At 46.0% G+C, this 19688-nt stretch overlaps 1 protein-coding gene across 1 annotated transcript in view; it reads left to right on the forward strand.

Moving 5' to 3' along the window:
- The window catches only part of Rnf165 (ring finger protein 165), a 100025-nt gene extending 89564 nt beyond the window's left edge, over positions 1–10461 (forward strand). Inside the window, exons 7-8 of the mRNA XM_005076467.4 lie at positions 4004–4110; positions 4481–10461. Of these exons, the coding sequence (XP_005076524.1) occupies positions 4004–4110; positions 4481–4598 (225 nt within the window). The 3' untranslated portion in view covers positions 4599–10461. The remainder of the gene's footprint in view (positions 1–4003; positions 4111–4480) is intronic.
- Positions 10462–19688: the final 9227 nt, after the last annotated feature.

A 19688-nucleotide genomic window follows, 5' to 3' on the forward strand; every position in this document is an offset into this window, starting at 1 on the left:
GATGTAGAAGAAGTTTAAGTACGCACTAGAAAGTGAAAGAAGACAGCCCCACAGGCTGTGAACTGTACACTTCGAACTACATGACATTACGGAAAATAGTACTGCAGAAAGATAAAAATAAAGAAGGTCCAGGATTGCCACTGTGGAGGGAAGGAATAGGCAGAGAGCCAGGGATTTTGTTAGTGCAGCAAATTATTTCATATGGCTCCATAATGTAAACAGGAGACATTACACATTTACCAAAAACACAAGGTGGGATCCCTGAGTTAGTCAGCTTGCCCATCACTGTGACAAAATCCCCAAGAAAAACAACTTTCATGAGGGAAGATTCTTTTGGATTCAGAGTTTGGGAAGTTTGTCCATGGTTTCTTCTCTGTGGTTCTGGGACTGTGGGGAGGCCTAGTAGTTAGGAAACAGAGAGGGTACAAATGCTGGTAAGGAAGAGTATCCTTACAGGGAACACCTTCAATGACCCACTTTCTCCAACTAGGTCCTACCGCCTAGTTCCCACCACCTGTAGTGTTATCAAATTAGGAATGCATCGATAGATTAATCAATTAACAAGACCAATGCCCTGAGGTTCAGTCACTATCCAAAGATGTCAGTGTGCAGTCAAACATTTAACATTTCAGATCCAAATCTTAGTTCATGGAAACTAATGAACTTCAGCTAATAACGGCCAGTATCTATTCATCATTTGTCACAGGTTTACCACATAATATGAGATACTCATATAAGGAGAAGCTACATCCTGATCATGACTTGGGTCCTGGCTAGGGGCAGTGAGGGAATGAAGAAAGGACAGACACACATGTTAGTGTTCAGGCATCTGTACTGGCCTGTCCTTGGGGTTCTGACAGATACGCCCTCAGCTGCAGTCACTAAGAGCATCACCCATGCACACTCACTATGTTCTCTTTTAAAAGGGCCCTGCCCACCTCCCATTTTTCTTTCTCTTTCTGCTTCTCCGCCTGTCTGTCTGTCTCTCCTCTCTTCCCTCTCTTCTCTTCTGTCATTCTTGTCCCCAGAGGCTGGTCTTTCCTCTCCGCCCATTTTCTCATTCACTTTCCCCTAGTTAAAAAATCCCCCCACCCAATCTTTCTCTTGAGCACTGCTATTTTAAATTACAATGGCACATACAATGAAGCTGGGTTCAGATAGGGATCTCTAACATTACCACTGGAACCTGGAACCTCAGCATGTTTATTACATAGTCTAGGGGAAGGGCTTGGCTGGTGTCAGTGGGAGTTTCTGTAGGTGAGCAGTCTCAGGCTGTAAATATCCAGGTGGAGGAAACTGAAGTTTCTAGTCTTTGCATACATTGATGAAGCGTGCATAAACACTCACACTTGGACTCTCAAGAGAAGCTTTGCCATTTCTCTTGAGACTGGGACATATGGCTAACAGATTGGCCAATTGTCCCATGGGTCTGGGGACTTGGGCATCATTGATATGACTGTGCACATGTCAAAATACACACTCACCAAGGAATTCATCACTCAGGGCTTCCTCTGCTCCCTATAGTGTGGGTTGGAAATACACTACTCTCAGTTTTTATGTAACCTGGAATCACTGTACCAAAAAAGTTAATGTTGAATCAAAATTAAGCAAATTTAGGGAAATTAAGGGCAGTCTGAGGCTCATCATGGTGCACCCAGAGAACTTCATCCACTCTCTTGAGACCCAAGACAGCATAGTTGTAATCACCCGGGACTGAAGGCAGACAGCCAGTGTTGAATTTCAGTTCTTCTGAGCATAGCTGTGTGGCTGTGGACTCTGGCCCATCCCTCCTGTTTTCAACATGGCTGCTTCAGTGGGATGATGCAGCTTCATACACGGGGCCCAGTACCTACCTTGTGCTTAGGAACAGCAAGTGGCTAGTCGCTGTTCCCAATTCTTGCCTGTGTACCAGGTGTCAGTATCAAAGACCATGAATCATCAAATATGCATCTCCTCTGCATTTGTTACTTTTCTATTGTTGTGATAAAAATGTCATAACCAAGTCAACTTAGAAAAGAAAATGTTTAATTGGGCTTACAGTTTGAGGAGGTTAGAGACCTCAGTGGCAGAACAAAGGCATTGCAGAAGGGACCTCTGAGAGTTCACAGCTTGATCCAAAAAGCAGGAAGCAGAGAGAGCACACCAAGAATGGCACAGGTCTTTTGAAATCTTAAAGTCTGCCCCCCAGTGACTTACTGCATCCAACACGGCCACACTTCTTAATCCATCCCAAATAATTCCACCAACTGGGGACCATACAAATATGTAAGCTTAGAGGGCTGAATCAGTGAGAATTAAAACTCAAGAGAGAACCAAGAGAAAAACAGTGTAGAGAAGGAAGAGGAAGAATGTAAGGTTAAAAAAAAAAAACCTTAGGATCCAAATACAATGTTAAAACATTCTAAAAGATTTTAAAAGAAACTAAAATAGTATAAAACAAGAAGTATGTTTTAACTAGTAACAGAAATAGAATATATGGACATTAAAATAGGAAGAGGAATGAAAGCAAAGTATAAAATAATCAAGGTTATCAAGTCAGCCATAGTAGTGCATGCCTTTAATCACAGAACTTGGGAGACAGAAGCAGGGGCGTCTCTGAGTTACAGGGCAGCCAACACTATACAGTAAGACCCGCTTTGAAAAGCCAAAAAACAAAAACAACAACAAAAAACCATGGTTATCCAAGTTAAAAAGAAATGTTGATGAAGTAAAAAGGGAGATGAATAGTGAATAGTAAACAAATGCTGAAAAAAGTTGGAGTTAAATCAAAGTTGTAAAGAAAAAAGGAATCAAAGTTGTAGCAAGCTTTCTTTGGGGCCCAAGTCCTGACACGGAGACTTAATATTAGATATGAATGCCTGACTTTACCTTAGGCTCTTTTCTTGCTCTTACTACTTAACCAGTTTCTCTTCATCTACACTTTGCCTTGGGCTTTTTCCCTCCCTCCCTCCCTCCCTTCCTTCTTTTCTTTTTTCCTATCTTACTTTCCTGCTGACTCCATGTCTGGCAGCTGACTACCTTTTGATCCCTGGCATGTCCTCTCTTTCTCCCTGACTCTATTCATTCTTCTCTTCTTCCAAGCCTAGATTTCTCCTCCTAGTTATACTCTCTGCTTGGCAGGGCTGCCTATTCCTCACCTGCCTAGCTATTGGCTGATGAGTTTTTTTTTTTAGACCAAGCAGGTACCTTAGGCAGGCAAGATGAAACAGCAACACATCTTTACATAATTAAACAAAACAACACAAACTTAACATATCCCTACAATGTTAACAAAGGCAGCAGAAACAAATGTAACACACCTTTGCACAGTTAAAGTACTAATCCCCAGCATAAATAAATGTAACACATATTTGCCTAATTAAAATAATATTCCACAACACAAAGTTTTGTAAATAATGAAGAAAAATAAAGATCTAAGAGATTAAAGATTGAGAATAAGAAATGAGATGCAAAAAGAGAGAAATAAAGATTACAAATAACTAAACAAGATACTGTTGAAGTAAAGTTATGATGTGAAAAGGAAATCATGAAAAATAGTGGATAAAAGCAATAGAAACTAGGTGTATGGTTGGGGCTTAACACTGTTGTGTTGGGCATTTCCTTTCTAGCAGGGCCAGTCCTACCATAAAGACTGCTGACCCTTGCGCAGGCAGATTGTCATGACGCTATTAATACTAAAAAGAATGCATGGCAAACACATAGGACAATGAATACTGCTTGGTTTTTCTGGATAAAGGGACCATGCAGGAGCTCCTTTCCAAACACTGGGCCCCTTGACAGTGTCTAGGACAACAGTCTACTGCCCTCTCCCTTGCTTGATTTTAACCTTGTCTCTCCAGAAGCAACAGTGAGAAGCTATGGGTGAGTACTTAGAGACTGACCCCTAGGGAACCAAGGGGTGAGCGGAGAGAGAGGAGGCTGTAGGAGAAAGTCAACGGTTAGGGATTGGCATGAGCAGGAGTCTGTGCCAGGTAACTAAAATGTTTTGTTTTTCTACTCACAGCGAAGACCCCAGGACAGCAAGGGCAAGAAAGATGAAGGGGAAGAGTCAGACACCGATGAGAAATGCACAATTTGTCTGTCTATGTTGGAGGATGGAGAAGATGTGAGGTAAGAGGCCATTCCTGGGAGTTCCCCTTCTCTCATGGGCGTTAGTGACCTGTCACTGCACTTACTTGGTGTATACCTTGGGGAGCTACAGTGATTCATGGTTGCACTAGCAAAGTGGTGTGTGAAATATTCTAGATGTGGTAACCATGAACAAGGAGTCATGGAGACAAAGTGTGATATTGGCTTGGATGGGTCTAAGACAAAGCCAAGGCCTTCATGGAAGAAGGCTTCGAGAGTTCCAGGCATGGTTTCCCATCTCAGTCACAGCCCCACTCCAGGATCTGGATTTCAAGAACCCTCTTTATCAAGTCCCCAGGGGTTCCCATCACCTTGCCCCTGCTGCCAGTCATCTGACTCTCCTCTTTTCCAGACGCCTACCTTGTATGCATCTCTTCCACCAACTGTGTGTGGACCAATGGCTCGCCATGAGCAAGAAATGCCCCATCTGCCGAGTGGACATTGAGACACAGCTGGGAGCCGACAGCTGAGGGAGGAAGCTAGCCAGTGAATGCCCCGTTTCCTTCACCAGGTCCCTCCCCACGGCCATAGCCCTTGCAGCCAAACTTTGCCTTCTGAGCCATTTGACGTAGAGAAGACGCCTGCAAGCACATTTTGTGGAAAGAGGAGTTGGTATCAGTGTCTGAGGGAGAGGAGGGGTGGGAAGGACCCACCCATCCAGAATGGTGACTGCCTCATCGCCTTGCTGTGCAGGGGGGGAGGGAGCTGGCCATGCCCAAAGCAGGGGCGGGAAGGGGGGGCCCAGCTGCTGAGAACTAGATGTGATTTCGAGGGTACTAGTTGGTGATCGGCCCCTCAATCCTGTCCTTTGAAGGATTGTGTATATACCTCTTGACCACGTAGAAACCATGTAGGGGTCTCTAGCTATTCTGTGGATGGCAGCCGGAGCATGTTAGCTTAAGAAAAATGTCGTGTGTGGTGCTGTAGTCATCTGTGGTGGACATGTCGCTATTACTGAACTTGCACCAAATATTTCTCATTGAGTTTCTTGTTTTGGTGCCTGACCGAACCAACCAACCAACGACAGCCCCAATCTTCCCGTCTTTATGAGCAAAAAGAAAAAAAAGGAATCAAAGGTGAAAAAAAAAAAGCCAAATCCTGTTTACGGTGAAAAAGGATGATAATTTTTCACCCAGGTTGGGAGGCGGGAGGGGGGTTCTCGTTTTTTTGCTTTTTATTTCCTTGGGCTTTGTTTTTCTCATGTTTACAGTGCACGGAGTGTGGGAGGGGCATCTGAGAAGGGGGTGGGGCTTAAAAGGAACAAATGGGGTCTCACTGGGTTTCTGAGGCTTTTAGACAAGGTGAAGAGGGCAGAGCCCTTAGCCCGTGAAGGGGGTCCATTGCAAAGTGGGCTCCCCAGTCCTAGAGCCCATTGCTTGGCACCAGCTGTCTCCCTAGGTTCCACACTGAACCAGGGAAGACAGCCTCCAGCTACAGCTACCCCATGTTCCTGGGAGCCAGCAATCCCCTGCTCATGCCAATTCCTAACTTTATCCTGAGCTCTCATCTTGCCACAAAGAGGCAATGTAGCCACTGCCTCCCTATGCAAACAATTAACCAGATGATACAGATGAAATAGCATCGGCAGTGTACATACACTTAGCCTTGGCCAAAGTGCTCTGAACTAGCACTCAGGGCTGAGGTCGAGTCCATACCTTGGGAGTAACTTGAGCGTCCTCCAGGATCCTGCCTGATCAGCCCCTCAGAGATGGCCCTTGCTGTGATATGAGACTACTTGGCAGGGCTGGGAGGCCAGTGTCCCTAGCTCTTTGATCTTCTGATTCTTCTGGGAAAGTCCTTTCTCTGTGCCTCAGTTCCAGTGGGGAGAGACAACAGTGTGTCCCCGTGTCCCACATTCCTTCTACTTCACCCAGATCTGAGAATTAACACCATCCAGCCCACTGTGTGCTCTCTACCATCTCATGGGAGCCTCTGAGGGTTTAGTGACTGGAGTGGAAAATGAGATGGAAAGTATTAGCGACACCACGTTACAACATGCTTTCTGTACCACTCTGCAATTTTTCAGAGAGATGAGAGGACAGAATATTGGAGGTGGGGAAGAAATCTGCCAAATTCTAATCCAAGTGTAGCTCTTAATCATACGCAGAAAATGTCAGGTCACCTGGAAGTCTGTAACCTTCTTTTGCCCTGATCCTCCTCATCCCTCGTTTGCCCTGTTCTCAGAATCTCAGAATCTATCCCAATCTCAGCCCCTAGCCAGTCTCAGTGCCCTCATATCAAGGAACTAGGGTGCTGATAGGATAAAGGAAGAAACTTCACGAGGATGAATCAGGACCAAAATTGACAGGGGACAATTGGATTTGAGAGAGTTCCTTCTAGCACAACAGACACCATCATGAAAGAATGGCGGCCTATCCACTATCCAGATGAAAGCTACTCCCGGGACCCATCTTTTGGTGTCTCCTAAAATCTCTGCTGAATGTCTACTGGTGCAAGCGTTGAGGAAGATGATGGCTAAGGTGATGTCTTTGCCTGGTGGAATTATGAGATGATGGGTGGAACAGCACACACTCAACGGTGCTTAGGGTGAGCAGTCCAACAGTGAAGGCCAATCCTGTTGAGTGTGGCCTTTTCCAATTCTGGTTGCACCAAGGATGTCTCCAGTGAAAAGGCAGGATTCCCACCAGGTGGAGCAAGAATGTTTGCGTCAGGATGTCAGGGAGCTGCTGACCAAAAGCCACCAGAACTTGTGAATTCTCTCCTGCTCCTCCCCTATGGCTGTGTCAAAACCAAGATTTCATCAGAAGATGGCTTGGCTCAGAGGTGATTGGGTGGTCTAGGCAGGTCACTGCTCTCTGAGGCTGTTCCCTCTCTGCTCTTGCCTTTAAAGCTGTCCTGCATGGGATGGCAGGGACCCAGGAGAGAACTGGAACTAGTGATCCTGGTTCTAGTCCTGGCTCTTCACTGGCAAACTGGGAGATGCTGGACCCTCCACTCACAACCCTTTCCGTGCTGGGCCTCAGCTTCCTTAGCTGTGACACAAGGAGATTGGATTGGATGCTCGCTAAATTTCTCCCAATACACACATCCTGTGACTCTAATATCAACACATCCTTCAAGTTGTAGAGCTGTGTGCTGCCCATACTGCTGAGAGGCCTTCTGTGCCCACACATACCTGCTTCAGAGTCTGAGGCATGCAGGCTGAGTGAGAGGGTAGGATGCTTTCTCCTTGCTCCCATTTATACAGGCTCTTTGAATGCCCCAGGCTAACATTAGGACCTGGGCAGGGAAGGGGTTGATCCTGCCACTCCATCCCCTTCCCACCACCTACCTGGGGTCCTTATGCCCTGAAGGTGGGTGCGGGAGTAGCACTTAGACCCTCCCAGTTCCCGTTTTGGGACCGCTGATTGGGTGGAGGAAAGCCAATGCCTCTGCTCCGGGTCCCCAGACTGGCCAGGGAGCCAGAGGAAGAGTGCAGAGGAGGCAGGGCCAGGCCTCATCATCTCACATCTCCATCTCCAGGAGAGAGGCATCCGTTGTTCTCCTGCTCAACTCAAGGGACTCAGACCCTTTTCTGACTGAGACGCATGAGTGCCTTTGACAGCGGCCCCGGGTTCAAGTTGGGCCTCCTAACCGCAGCCATGGCGCAGCAGGTCCACCTGGGACACCAATCAACCCAATGCCACGAATCTAGCTGGACACAGGCAGAGGGCAGCAAGGGCTGCACATTCCTCCACCTGGCCAGGCCCCCAGGTCCCCCAAGTACCCTCGCCACCACCTGTGACAGGCCACAAGCTCCTCTCTGCAAAGGCCCCCAGCCTCCGTGCAAGCATTCTTACTTAACTCTTACGCCTACTGAACAAGCACAGTTTTTTCAATGGTGAAGAAAAAGCACCAGACTTTTTCTTTTTCTTTTTCCTGAAGAAATCCCCCCCGAGCCGCCCCGCCTGCGGGACAAACATTCCCCATGTGGGGCTGTAGCAACGTCTGTCAGGTCCCCTGTGTTTCATCTCCTGCGCGCGCGTAGAGCAAATGCTAGAGCGATTTCAGCTGATAGAAAAAAAAAAAAAGAAAAAAAAAACACAAAAAATAAAAAACATGGCACGTTGCTAGTTTACAGGGTTTTGTGAGTTTAAATGCCTTATATTTAACAATCATAATTTATGACTAACTTGTAGATATTGTGGGTTCTTATTTAATTATTTTTATAGTTGTTTTGCATTTTTAATTATAATTTATTTATTTAGAAAGGATACTAATGTTTTTTATTGCTCCTATTACCTCATTTTGGCGTCGTTTCTGGGAGTGGAATGCTTTGCATGCATTGGTACGATGACAACTGCGAAAACAAACAAACAAACAAACAAACAAAAAACCCATTTTAAATAAAAGTCTGCGAACTTTATTTCGTCCAAACTATCAGGGTGTGTGATTGCAAGCTGTCCTACTGTGGTGCTGGCCTCTTTGGATACATTCCATACGAAATGCAAACCTTTGATTCTGTATGCTGTGATCTAGTGAAAAGCTCCAATATAGTGACTGTATTTAGCACATATATAAATATAATTTGCACTTGTCAGCAGGCTGGGGTAGTCCTTTCACTTGCCACCCTTGGTCCCTTCCCCCAGCCCTCTTTCTCACCTCAAGCCTGCTTTCTGTCTTCCCTCCCCCTTCCTACCTCCTCAAGTCCCATCCTCCATCCCCTGAGGATAGTCTCAGGGCACAGGAGGTCACTGGCTATACCTAGGCTGGCTCCCACTCACTAGGGTTCCAGAATTGGGGTCCTTCAGTCACAGCGGGCATGGTCTTCTGAAAGACAAAGAGCTTGTTTTATTAGGTGGAGGCCCGAAGGCTTTGGTTTTCAGACCAGATCCACAGCATGCTCCCTGTGCTCCCTGGTCTCCACAAGTCAGTTTTCTGTTCCTAGAGAGGGAGACAAGATGGGTGATCTCTTGGGTCCTTCAATTCAGAAAGAATATGATACAGTCCCCGGAGAGGCCACAAGGATGGGTCTCTCATCCTCTTGGGAGAGATGAAAGAGGAAAGGACGGAGGGAAGGCAAGGAGAGGAATGGAGAACAGAGAGACCCAGTTAAGAATTACCTTGGGCATCTGGTCAAAGAAGCCATCCACGGGGTCCTCTTAAATACTGCACCCTGCAGATGGCAAGGAGGCCAGTTAGGCTGATACATCCTTGGGTATGAGACATGGACGTTTGCAAGGCTAGGGTTTCATTCCAAGCCTGAGCTGAGACCCATGTCCTATTACCAGAGAGAACTAGCTGGTAGAATAGAAGACCCAGATTATGGTGTTTGGGAATCTGCCAGTCTTGTTTGAAGCCTTTGCGGTTGGGACATCACTCTTTGACAAGAACTTGGGATACAGAGTTGTATCATGCCTTCTCCCTGTCGTTCCCGCCTTTGCCTGTGTTCCACAGAGTCTGCAGTTGGAAAGGCCTGCTGTGGAGTTAGAGGGTTCTAGCTCCTGCCTCACTAATCTGTGTAACGGTGATGGTGAGGAAGCCTTGAGGAAGAGGGCCCTGGATTAAGCCTGTGAGTGGGTTGGAACCCTGGCGTGCTGACCCTCCTCTTTCCCTCTTCTCCTAACTCCCCTCCCTCCTTCTTGGCTCTTGACATCACTGCCTTTGCCTGGTGGGTAGCTCCACCCTCCACAGGAGGCCCGTGGGTTTGCATAGTTCTGGCATGGATGAGGAAATAAAGACCTGGGGTTGCCACTCTACCTACTTGTGTGGCTAGACCAGATGTGGTCCTCAGCCCCACCCCTGTGATGGGGCTTCTTGCTTGCTGCTGCCCAGCTTCTCTTCTGCCTCTACCCCGGAGCCTTGCTTTCCTTGGAGACGGCCTGTGGAGTCACCCACCATGCCGGGGGAGCACACTCACCACACTGCCAGGCCTGGCAGACACTGCCCCCCACGGGGCTCCGCATGGGCATGCTGTGCTGCCATGTGGGGCCAGAGTAGGACAGGCCCCCATGCTCTGGCTGGCTATGACCCACCCTTGAGCCTCCCCACTCTGGGATGAGGTCTCCCCCCCTCAGCTGTGGAGAGGACCACACCAGGCTCTCCAAGGGGTCATTTGTTGCCCCTGGTAAGTGAAAGGATTATCCCCAGTGTTGATTGTCCTTTTTTTGTAATCCTCCTGCTGTTCTGTTCTGTTGTGCTGTGCGACATTTTGCTACATAGACTATTTTATAGCAGAAAGCTAGAAAAATATTTATTATGACTATTAAAGCAATAGTGCATCAATGAACAGGCGGAGACATTAGGAATTGTGTAAATGCTTAGATTCACTTTGGGTGGATTTTTTTGTACTTTATTTATAACTAATAAAAATGAACTGCATTGCTAACTACACCTCATGAGTGCAGAGTGTTTGTCTCTGTGCCTGCCGAAGGCACGTGGAAGGGAAACAGAAGATGAACTTCAGTTGGCCAGCATGTCCCCTGAAGACTCATGTGTTGGCTTGGTCCCCAGCTAGGTGCTGAGAAGTGGGAACCTTTATGAGGTGGGGTTTGGTGGAAGGACGGTAGGTTGCTGTGGCTGGGGCCTCCAGTAGTGTCCTGAGAACTTAGCCTCCTCCTCTCCACTTGCAAGCCACCATGCAGTAACTTCCTCGACCACTCTCTCCTGTCATGGTGCTCGGATCCCCGGACAGCCCCAAAGCAGCAACTATGAACTAAAACCTACAAAAATTTGAGCCCATACAGTCCTTTCCTTGTTGTCTATTGATTACCCCAGGTTACCCCAAGCATTTTGACATAGCAAAAGAAAGCTGGCTAACAGTTTCCATATTTCCCCCTTTGTCTCCCAGTAGAACCTTTCCTGTGGTCTAGCACCTGCCACCTGTTTCTCAAACTTTATAGATTTTCAAGGGGGAAGCTCCCAGTTTTGATCAGCTTCCAAACAGCTTCTGCTATGCTTGAGCTGAGTCTGTTCTTTTGTTCTGCAGCAAAACAGAGCTTCATTTACGCAGCTGGGGTGGGTTTTTACCTGTTGGAAGAGCCCAAGCTCATGGGCTAGGGAGTATTTCTAAAAATGTGTGGTCTCAGAGACCTGAAAAAATCAATTCATCATCTCATAAATTACAAACAGACCATAACAATCAGTTTTTAAAAAAGCAATAAATACTGTTTTAAAGAGTGGTTTTAGGCTCATAGAAACAAATGCCAGGTAAATTGCAGAGATGTCTGTGTACCCCACTACCCTACCCTGCTCTGCTATTAATGTTGTTCATTAGTGCAATACAGGAGCCAGTATTGACACATTGTTAAGAAAGTCCATAAGTTACATTATGTTAATGAGCCATTTAAAGTCTTAGTTCATGTTCAACCAGATGAACAAAGTTCTGTCTGTGGGTTTTTATGCATTTCTTTTCCTTTGGACCCATGAATCAGGTGTCTTAGTCCTTATCTCACCAGCCAGCTGCCATGCCTGCTGTGTGAACATGAGCAAACACTGCCCGGCCTTGGTGTTGACAGTGTGGCTCATCAACTGGGTCTAGCTCTCTAGTCCAGGTCTCTCCAGACCCAGCTCCTTCTAGCTCCTGTTTATGGTTTAGACGGAGCCTGGGCAGGGCAGGGTTGTGGGGGTGGGCAGGGAGTGGGATCAGTTTCCCTCCTGGACTTGGCACCCACTCAGCACCCAGTCATCCTTCCTCCTGCTTTCCTGATGCTCTGCCAGGAGGAAGGCCGTTTCTTGGGAAGCGCTTGGGGGAATTCTCTCCAGGCTCCATGTATTGTACTAATGAACAAAGCTGACACCGGAGCAGCCACTAAACGATCCTCAGACTAAGGAGGAGCAGAGCCTGTCCTTGCTCCTGAGCCCCCTCGGTGCACCTGCAGCAGCACGCCCTCCCTCGAGCTCCGGCTGTCTCAGTTCTCTAGCCCCAGAAGCCCCTTCCACTCTCAAGTCTTCTCTTCCCCGCTACTTTCCTGTCTCAGACGTGGCACATACACGCCTTCGCCACACAGGCAGGGCACTGTTTTCAACTGTGGCTGGCATCTTCTCTCGTACATTTCATCTGATTGAAAAGCCCTCGCTGTGGGCTTCCCATGCTACCTGCTAGCTATGTGACTTTGGGAAGGTTAAACTCCCTATGCTTCACTTTTTCCAGCTGTTAAATTGGAATAATTGATAGTATCTGTTTCACTGGCCTTTATTTTATAGTCTTAAACCATTTTGGCATGTGGAAAACAATCACATCAAATAAGTATACAGAAAAAAGGACATAGATGACATAAAAAATGTGTGTGTTACATATATGAGCCTACTGTGTCTATTACTATTGATGTCCATATGTTTTAAAACAGCATAGATTTGACAACCACAGTCTAAACTGGTCAGTTTGGTCATAGAATCACAGTTTAAAAATCAGAAGGGATGTCCTCAGCTACAATTTTTTTCTTGTTTTTTAGAGACAGGTTTTCTTGTGTGAGAGCCCTTGCTGTCACTGAACTCCCTTTGTAAACTATACTGGCCTCAAAATAACAGAGATCTGCCTGCCTCTGCTTCCCGAGTGCTGGGATTAAAGGCGTGCGCCACCACCGCCCGGCTCGATGGTTCCTTCTGTTGCAACTTGAAGTTTTAAGGTTTTGAAGAACTAGGTCTATCTTTAAATGAAGGCAACATTCATTTACTTATCGAATATGACAATGTTTTTATGTACATAATGAATCTAATGTCATTTTAATGACTTGATAATAATGCTGTGAGGCCGGTAACACAAACACCCCACTGAAACCCAGAGTCTTGATCACATATCTGGGCTCTTGGTTTAGATCACATGGAGTCATTCTGCTATACTCATAGATTGGTGCCTAGCCCAGCTGTCATCCGAGAGGCTTCACCCAGGAACTGATGAAAACAGATGCAGACCCACAGCCAGACATTAGGCAGAGCTTGGGGAACCCTGCTGAAGAAAGAGAGGAAAGATTGTAGGAGCCACTGGTGTTGAGAGCACCAGAAGAAAACTAACTGACAACCAGGGAGCCTGCATGGGATGACCTCGGCCCTCTGCACACATGTGACAGTTGTGTAGCTCTGTCTTTGTGTGAGACTCCTAACAGTGAGAGCTGGGGATGTCTCTGACTCTATGGCCTGACTTACGGACCCATTCCTCCTGCTGGATTGCCTCATCCAAACTTGGCGGAGGAGGGCAGAGGCAGGCGGATCTCTGTGAGTTCGAGGCTGGGCTGGACCGACATCCTCCAAAACAGAGAAACCCTGTCTTGTAAAAACCAAAAAAAAAAAAAAAAAAAAAAAAAAGGAACCATCGTGTAAAAGTTCCTACTTTTTGCCATTCGAATACAAGCCAGGTGCAAGGGTAACCAGAAACAAGCCCTAAGTTAGCACAGCTGTATCGTCCTGAAGTTCCTCGAGTTTTTCAATGTTTCAGTGACTGTAGGATAACAGACTTCTTGGAAAGCATCACTGGTCTTTATTAACCACAAACCTGGATTCCTTTTCCCTGAAAAAGAAAAATATTTGGAGCTATGAAAGTCACACAGTACTTTTTTTAAAGATCAAATCATAGATGACTATTAGTAATCGGTACAGTTTTCACAGGTTTAACATGGATGTTGTAATGACCCAGTAAGTGCAGCAATCATGGCCCAGAAAGAATGAATGCCAGGAAAAGGCCATCTAAACACTCCAACTGGAGGCGTTTTCCAGTGAACCCTGTAAACCTGAGGGGCAGCATGAGGAGTCACCATGCATCAGCCCCAGTTGCGGGTGAGCGTCATTACCTCCACTGTTGAACGTGGCAGGGTCAGTGACACCCCATGTCCCTGGTGACTGGTAAGGAAGAGTAGACAGATGGTGTGTCACAGCCAGACCAGATCAGAGTCAAAGGAGCAAAAGCACTAAGACTGGGGTAGGAGGATGGGAGTCTGTGCCTTGGGCTATAAAACTTAAGTTAAATGTCCATATATATACATATATGTGTATGTACATATAAATACATACACACATATAGGCTAAAAGACAAGTTTAAAATAATAATAATAATAGTAATGTTATCCCAAGGACCTAGATTCAAAGTAGTTGTTTAAAAAAGTATTCCTTCAGTTTTGTGTTCAAATCTGTATGAAGATACCTATATCTGCATACAGCCTTGAAAATGTCTCTTGTATGGCACGTCTGTGTTTTGTAATGAGTCAAAGTAGAATGGGTTAGCAGAGTCAAACTGATCAGATTTGGTGGGAAGATACACAAGAAACTAAGGAGAGATTCCCTACTGCGTACGCATCCCTAAAAGCCATTGCTGTTTCCAGATGACATTGCCTTTGAAAGTCAGTGACGGAGCTCATCTGACACAGTTTGCTTGGAGATGACGGCGTTTCCACTGTGTTCATTGCTCACACACGTTAGAAGCACACAGATTGTTACAATGCTGCAAAGTTTTGCTTTGGCACTTACAAACACAGCCGCAAAGGTTTCACATGGCTTCTGTCCTCTTGGCTTCAGTCAGCAGAGGTAAATTCTCACAGCAATCCTGAGAAGAAAGTCCCTATCCAGCCAGGCTGGAAGGACACAGGTTGTGTGCTGTGTGTTTCGGCAAGTTGCCTAAGCAGCTACTGCTGTCATCTCCAGTCCATGATGGTCCATGCATCTCAAGTTTGTACTTATAACTAGGGGGCATTTTATGTTATCTGGTGAAAAACCCACTGGGGAAATGATGAATTTCCCATTCTTTGGGGACCCTAAGTTGTCTTCCTGTCCCCTAGCACCAAGCTCAACAGGAGAGACTATTCCATCAGATGGTAGGGCAGTAGGATTTGGGCAGCTATAGGTGTTTCTGGAGAAATCTTAATTGAAAGAGTAGAGCCGTAAGAATTTGAGTCCCAGGGCCGTGCCAGAGGGTGTTTTGGAGGTTGTTCATGACAAATGGGAGAGGGTTTCTATAGGAGAGTATATGTGTGGCCAGAGCTTGGCTCAGCACACTTTCCTGGTTCCTTAGGAGAACGATGTCCCTTGCATTTGGAGAGGTAGCCCTTTCCGATTCCTCAGTTCACTGAGCTCTGCTTTAACTTTTACTCCATGCGTGTTAGCATACTGATAACAGTTCTGCTTCCTGTCCCCAAGCATCTGAAACCTCCATCTATGGCTTTCATCTCGAAACTTGGGCATCAGCAGAACCGTTGGACCTTTGCCTTTAGTGTATCCTAGCTGAGCATGAATTCCCTCCTCATGCTGGAAACCACAGCTGCATGGTTCTACTACCTTGAGTTGGCTCCAAGACTCGATGAAACTTTTCTCTGAAACGCTGCCTCACTGATCAGGTTTTTGTCACTGTTGCTGTACTCGTTTGCTGGTTTCCAGCTCTGCTGCCTGTCTCTGGAAAACTGCTCTGATGATAGGAGGAATGCTTGTGCTTTTTGTGAGGTGATCAGCTCTCTCGTGCTGGGCCTGCCCACACTTCTTGGTCTATTGCTCAGGTGATGAATTCTGCTGTTTATTGCACTGGAAAGGAAGTCACATAGGAGCAGCTTCAAGGTTTCCTTGTAGAGTCATCCTCTTCCAGATTCAGGGAGATTGAATTTCACCCACTTTAGTTGCACCACAGAAACTTAATAGTGCTCTACTACAAAATCACCTCCCAAGAAAACAAAACAACTCTGCTAGAGTCTTCTGAGGCATTCTGAAGTTATCCCCCAAACAGCCTTGTTAGGGTGAGAGAGAGAGAGAGAAGGGGGGGAGAGAGAGAGGGGGAGGGAGGGAGAGAGAGAGAGAGAGAGAGAGAGAGAGAGAGAGAGAGAGAGAGAGAGAGAGAGAGAGAGAGAGAGAGAGAGAGAGAGAGAGAGAACAAACCACAAGACTAAGAGGCCATGCATGGTATGTCTGGAACCCGAGACAGTTCTGGCCAGGGTACAGGTTTCTTCCTTTTTAGGGACCACAAGGAATAGTGCTGTGTTGTGGCTCATGTTTTGACAGTGCTGGTTTCCTGGCACAGACAGAGACTATGTAACAAGAACATGGGACAGAGATTATTGCTCTACACTCTCCAGCAGTGTGGTTCCTTGGTGTGCAATTGCTATCAAGGTCTCTTACTGTGATACCAGGTGAGCTCTGTGTTTTCATTTTCTGATGGGTCTTGTTTTTGTCTTTCTCTTTAGGGGGTCTCAAGGAAAAGGGCAGACTTCATCTGAGAGAAAGAGTAGGATTTCTTTGGAAATCTTCTGAGTTTTCAATGTCCTTGTATTTTTTTAGTTTTTCTATCCATTTCTGCCATTTGGTAGCTTTTCCCTTGCCTCAGTGCTGACAATCGACTGGTTCCATCTCCACTGTTTTAAATGAAGAGCCAGCTTCCATGGACTGGTCACCACCCTTCCCAAGGGGCTCCAACAAGTGTTATTGCTTGAGTCCCTGTAGCCCTTCTCTCATTCTGAGGCTACAGTTGGAGAAGAAGGACAAGGTCCTCTGGAATGAAAACACGTGAAGAGGCAGGCTCTGGCATACTTTATTATCACCAGGTTACCGAGTTCAGGTTTGGCTGTTGTACCTATTCCTGTCCTCCACCTTAAGAAACAATTGAAGGACACCTTTGAGAAGCCCCTAGGGAAAGGCATGGCTTTGAGTCTTACCCCATCTGCTTTGCTTTTCAATAACCCCCTTCTCTATTCTAGGCAGAAAGCAGGGCCACTGGGACAAGGTCAGACAAGCAAGATGCAATAGTTAAAGAGGTGCCCAACCCCAGTGCAAACAAATGCAAGCTTGGCCCCAGAGAATGGGACCCCCCTTACATTTCCCACCTTGGACGTATTGCCTACCTCACCATAGCCCTGGCCCCAACAAGAGTATCTGCAGCCTCCATAGAACTCTGAACTCCAACAGTCCTAATCCTCAGCCCAACAGGAAGGAAGGAGGGAAGAACAATCCCTTTTGGGAAAAAGCTCCCTTCCCACTCTACATTTCCCTGCTGTCAAGAGAGCCCCAAGGTCTTTGTTGGTCCTACTGTGTGATGGACAGATGGGCTAGTATGACATATCTTCTCTGTTCATGCTCCTCTCTAGAACTCACAGTCAAGCTAACAAAAGAAGGATTGTGTTTCCATCTCCCCTACTGCTCACTCCCAGTCCAAAGTCTCTGGGGAATGAGGGCTCACATAAGTAGCAAGCTCTTTTTTTTTTTAAACAATGGTGGCTGAGCTCCATCCTTCCTCAACAATTTAGGGACAAGCCTACATTCAAAGCAATTTGGAAAGAACTATAGTTGTATTGCTTTCCCTAACAAAGTATTTTCAAATAAATATCCCCGAGGGTCTACTTTAAAGAAAAGATACAACCCTTTTCTATTAGCAAAGCTATTTGCACAAAAATGGTTGCATGAAGTCTAGAAAACACTTATGCTCTAAGTAGGTTCAGTCAAAGCCTTCCCATTTGATTTTCTCAGGCTGTGGGCTAAATCTTTTTGTCCAAGATTTTGATGAAGGTAGACCCAGCTTAATCCAGCTCTGATGATGTGGGATCCAAAACAGTATTGTGAGTACTCAAAGATGGATCGGGCATCGGGCATCCAATGCTCACCACTATAGAGGTCTCCGTATGGGATATAGAACAAGACTTGGGCAGCAGCAAAGGAGGTTGGGGTAGGAGAGGAGCCCCATGTGACCTATGTATGGTAAGAGACCATCTATGGTCATGCCTTTCTTCAGGCAACAGAAAGGTCCAGGTGACATGAAGGGATGTTTGTCCATCAGTGAAATTGAGTATCTTCTGACTTCCAGAGGTTCATTGGGGGATAGACAGATAAGTCTCCAGTTTCTCACTAGTACTCAAACCATCATCAGATTTGAGTTCCTATTTGGAGATGGTGTTTTCTGTTTTATTAAAAAATTAGAGATGTGTTTTTATTTATGTTTCTGTATTGAAGATTTTAAGAGGGGAGTCTTTGCTTTATTTTTGTTGATGTTTTGCTTCTGACACAGGGTTTTACCACAAATTGGCCGGGTTGAGTTCAAACTAGTAATCCTCCAACCTTGTTCTCCTGAGTGCTGGGATTACAGGAAACAAACTACCATACTTAGTGGTCTTGACTTAGAGTTAGCTAATGATAATAATACAAGAAGTAAAATTTTATGTACACACATATGTGAATGTGTGTGTGTGTGTGTATGTGTGTGTGTGTGTGTGTGCTTCTATGGGTCAGCACCACTCATGAAATACTGGAGGCCAGAAGTACTTCAGATTTTGTGTTATATCTGCATATACATAATGAGATATCTCAGGGATAGAGCCCAAGTTTAAACACAAAAATTCACTTATGTCTCCAATATACCTTATACACACAGCCCAAAGGTAGCTTTGTGCCATATTTTTAGTGCACCTGTGTTTTGACAGTGACCCTTCACAAAGTTGGCTGTGGAATTTTCCACCTGTGATAACATATCAGCATTCAGAAAGTTTTAGATTTTGGAATATTTTAGATTTAAATTAGGGCAATTCTTAATCTGCATTTACTCATTGTTCATCTACAATCAGAAAATGGAAAGTAAAACTTTCTCTCTACTCAGACTTGAAGATTAAAACCCCTTTGCTCTGAAAACTTTGGTCAAAGGATCACAAACTAAGAAACGCTTCATCTGCTGGCCGAGGAGACAATAGAAGTCTCAAAGTATCACAAGATGAAAGCGGGGCGATGAGATGAAACCATCTGGCCTGAGAAAACTAACACATGTTAGGGGTCAGGGAGCCAGTGTGAAGAAATACCTTCAGGACAAAGGGCACTAGAGTCTTCCCAGGGAGGTGAGGGGTGAGCACATACAAGGAGCTGACTGAGTCCGATGAGCAGTTAGACCACTGGGCTTTTATCCCACACCACCCCCTGCTGGGCCTTCCTGAACTCTTCCATGCCCACACTCCTGAACTCAAGGATTCATCTGCTTCGTGACAAACTTGAAGGGTCACCCTGGGCCAGGGAAAGTCACCTCAGGGATTGTGGGAATGAAAGCTGCACACCTTTTTTGATTTTTTTTGGTTTGTTTTTTTGTTCTTTTTCAAAGACAGTGTCTTACTATGTAGTTCTGACTGGCCCAGAAAGTTCCAAACTTACAGAGGGCTATCTTTCTCTGCCCCACTCTCCCCTGAGTGCTGGGACTAGCTTATCACACTTAGCTGCACACCTTCACTGAACATGAAAGTCCTGGCCCTACTCCCTGAGAATCTGACATCCACTCTCTCCTACTCTTGGGGAACTTATCCTGTTTCTTGCATGGGTATAGGGACCAGTGATCAGAAGAAAAGTTGAGAGCTTCTAATGCCCAAGCAAGCCTACAAGGCCACACAATGCTGGTGTCATCCACTGAAGATGTGGCTTTGGGGACAGAGAAAGAGAAAGAGAAAGAGAAAGAGTATGGGGTCAACACACTTAACTCCTGGATGCTTGTTGCATGAATGAGAGGCCAAGAGGAAAACTTAGTTTGTGAGCAAAACACAGCAACCACGCTGGGCTGAAATGTTCCTTTGCCTGGTGCAGATGTGATTGAAGGGTTTCCAGAAGGTTCTGTAATGTTAAGGCAATTAGAACTTTTTCTGTAATTTCCAGATGATGGGTTGGGGTGAGAGGAGGATGCATTTCGGCTT

The sequence above is a fragment of the Mesocricetus auratus genome, unplaced genomic scaffold (assembly GCF_017639785.1).
Source record: "Mesocricetus auratus isolate SY011 unplaced genomic scaffold, BCM_Maur_2.0 Super-Scaffold_6730, whole genome shotgun sequence".
Lineage (NCBI taxonomy): Eukaryota > Metazoa > Chordata > Mammalia > Rodentia > Cricetidae > Mesocricetus > Mesocricetus auratus.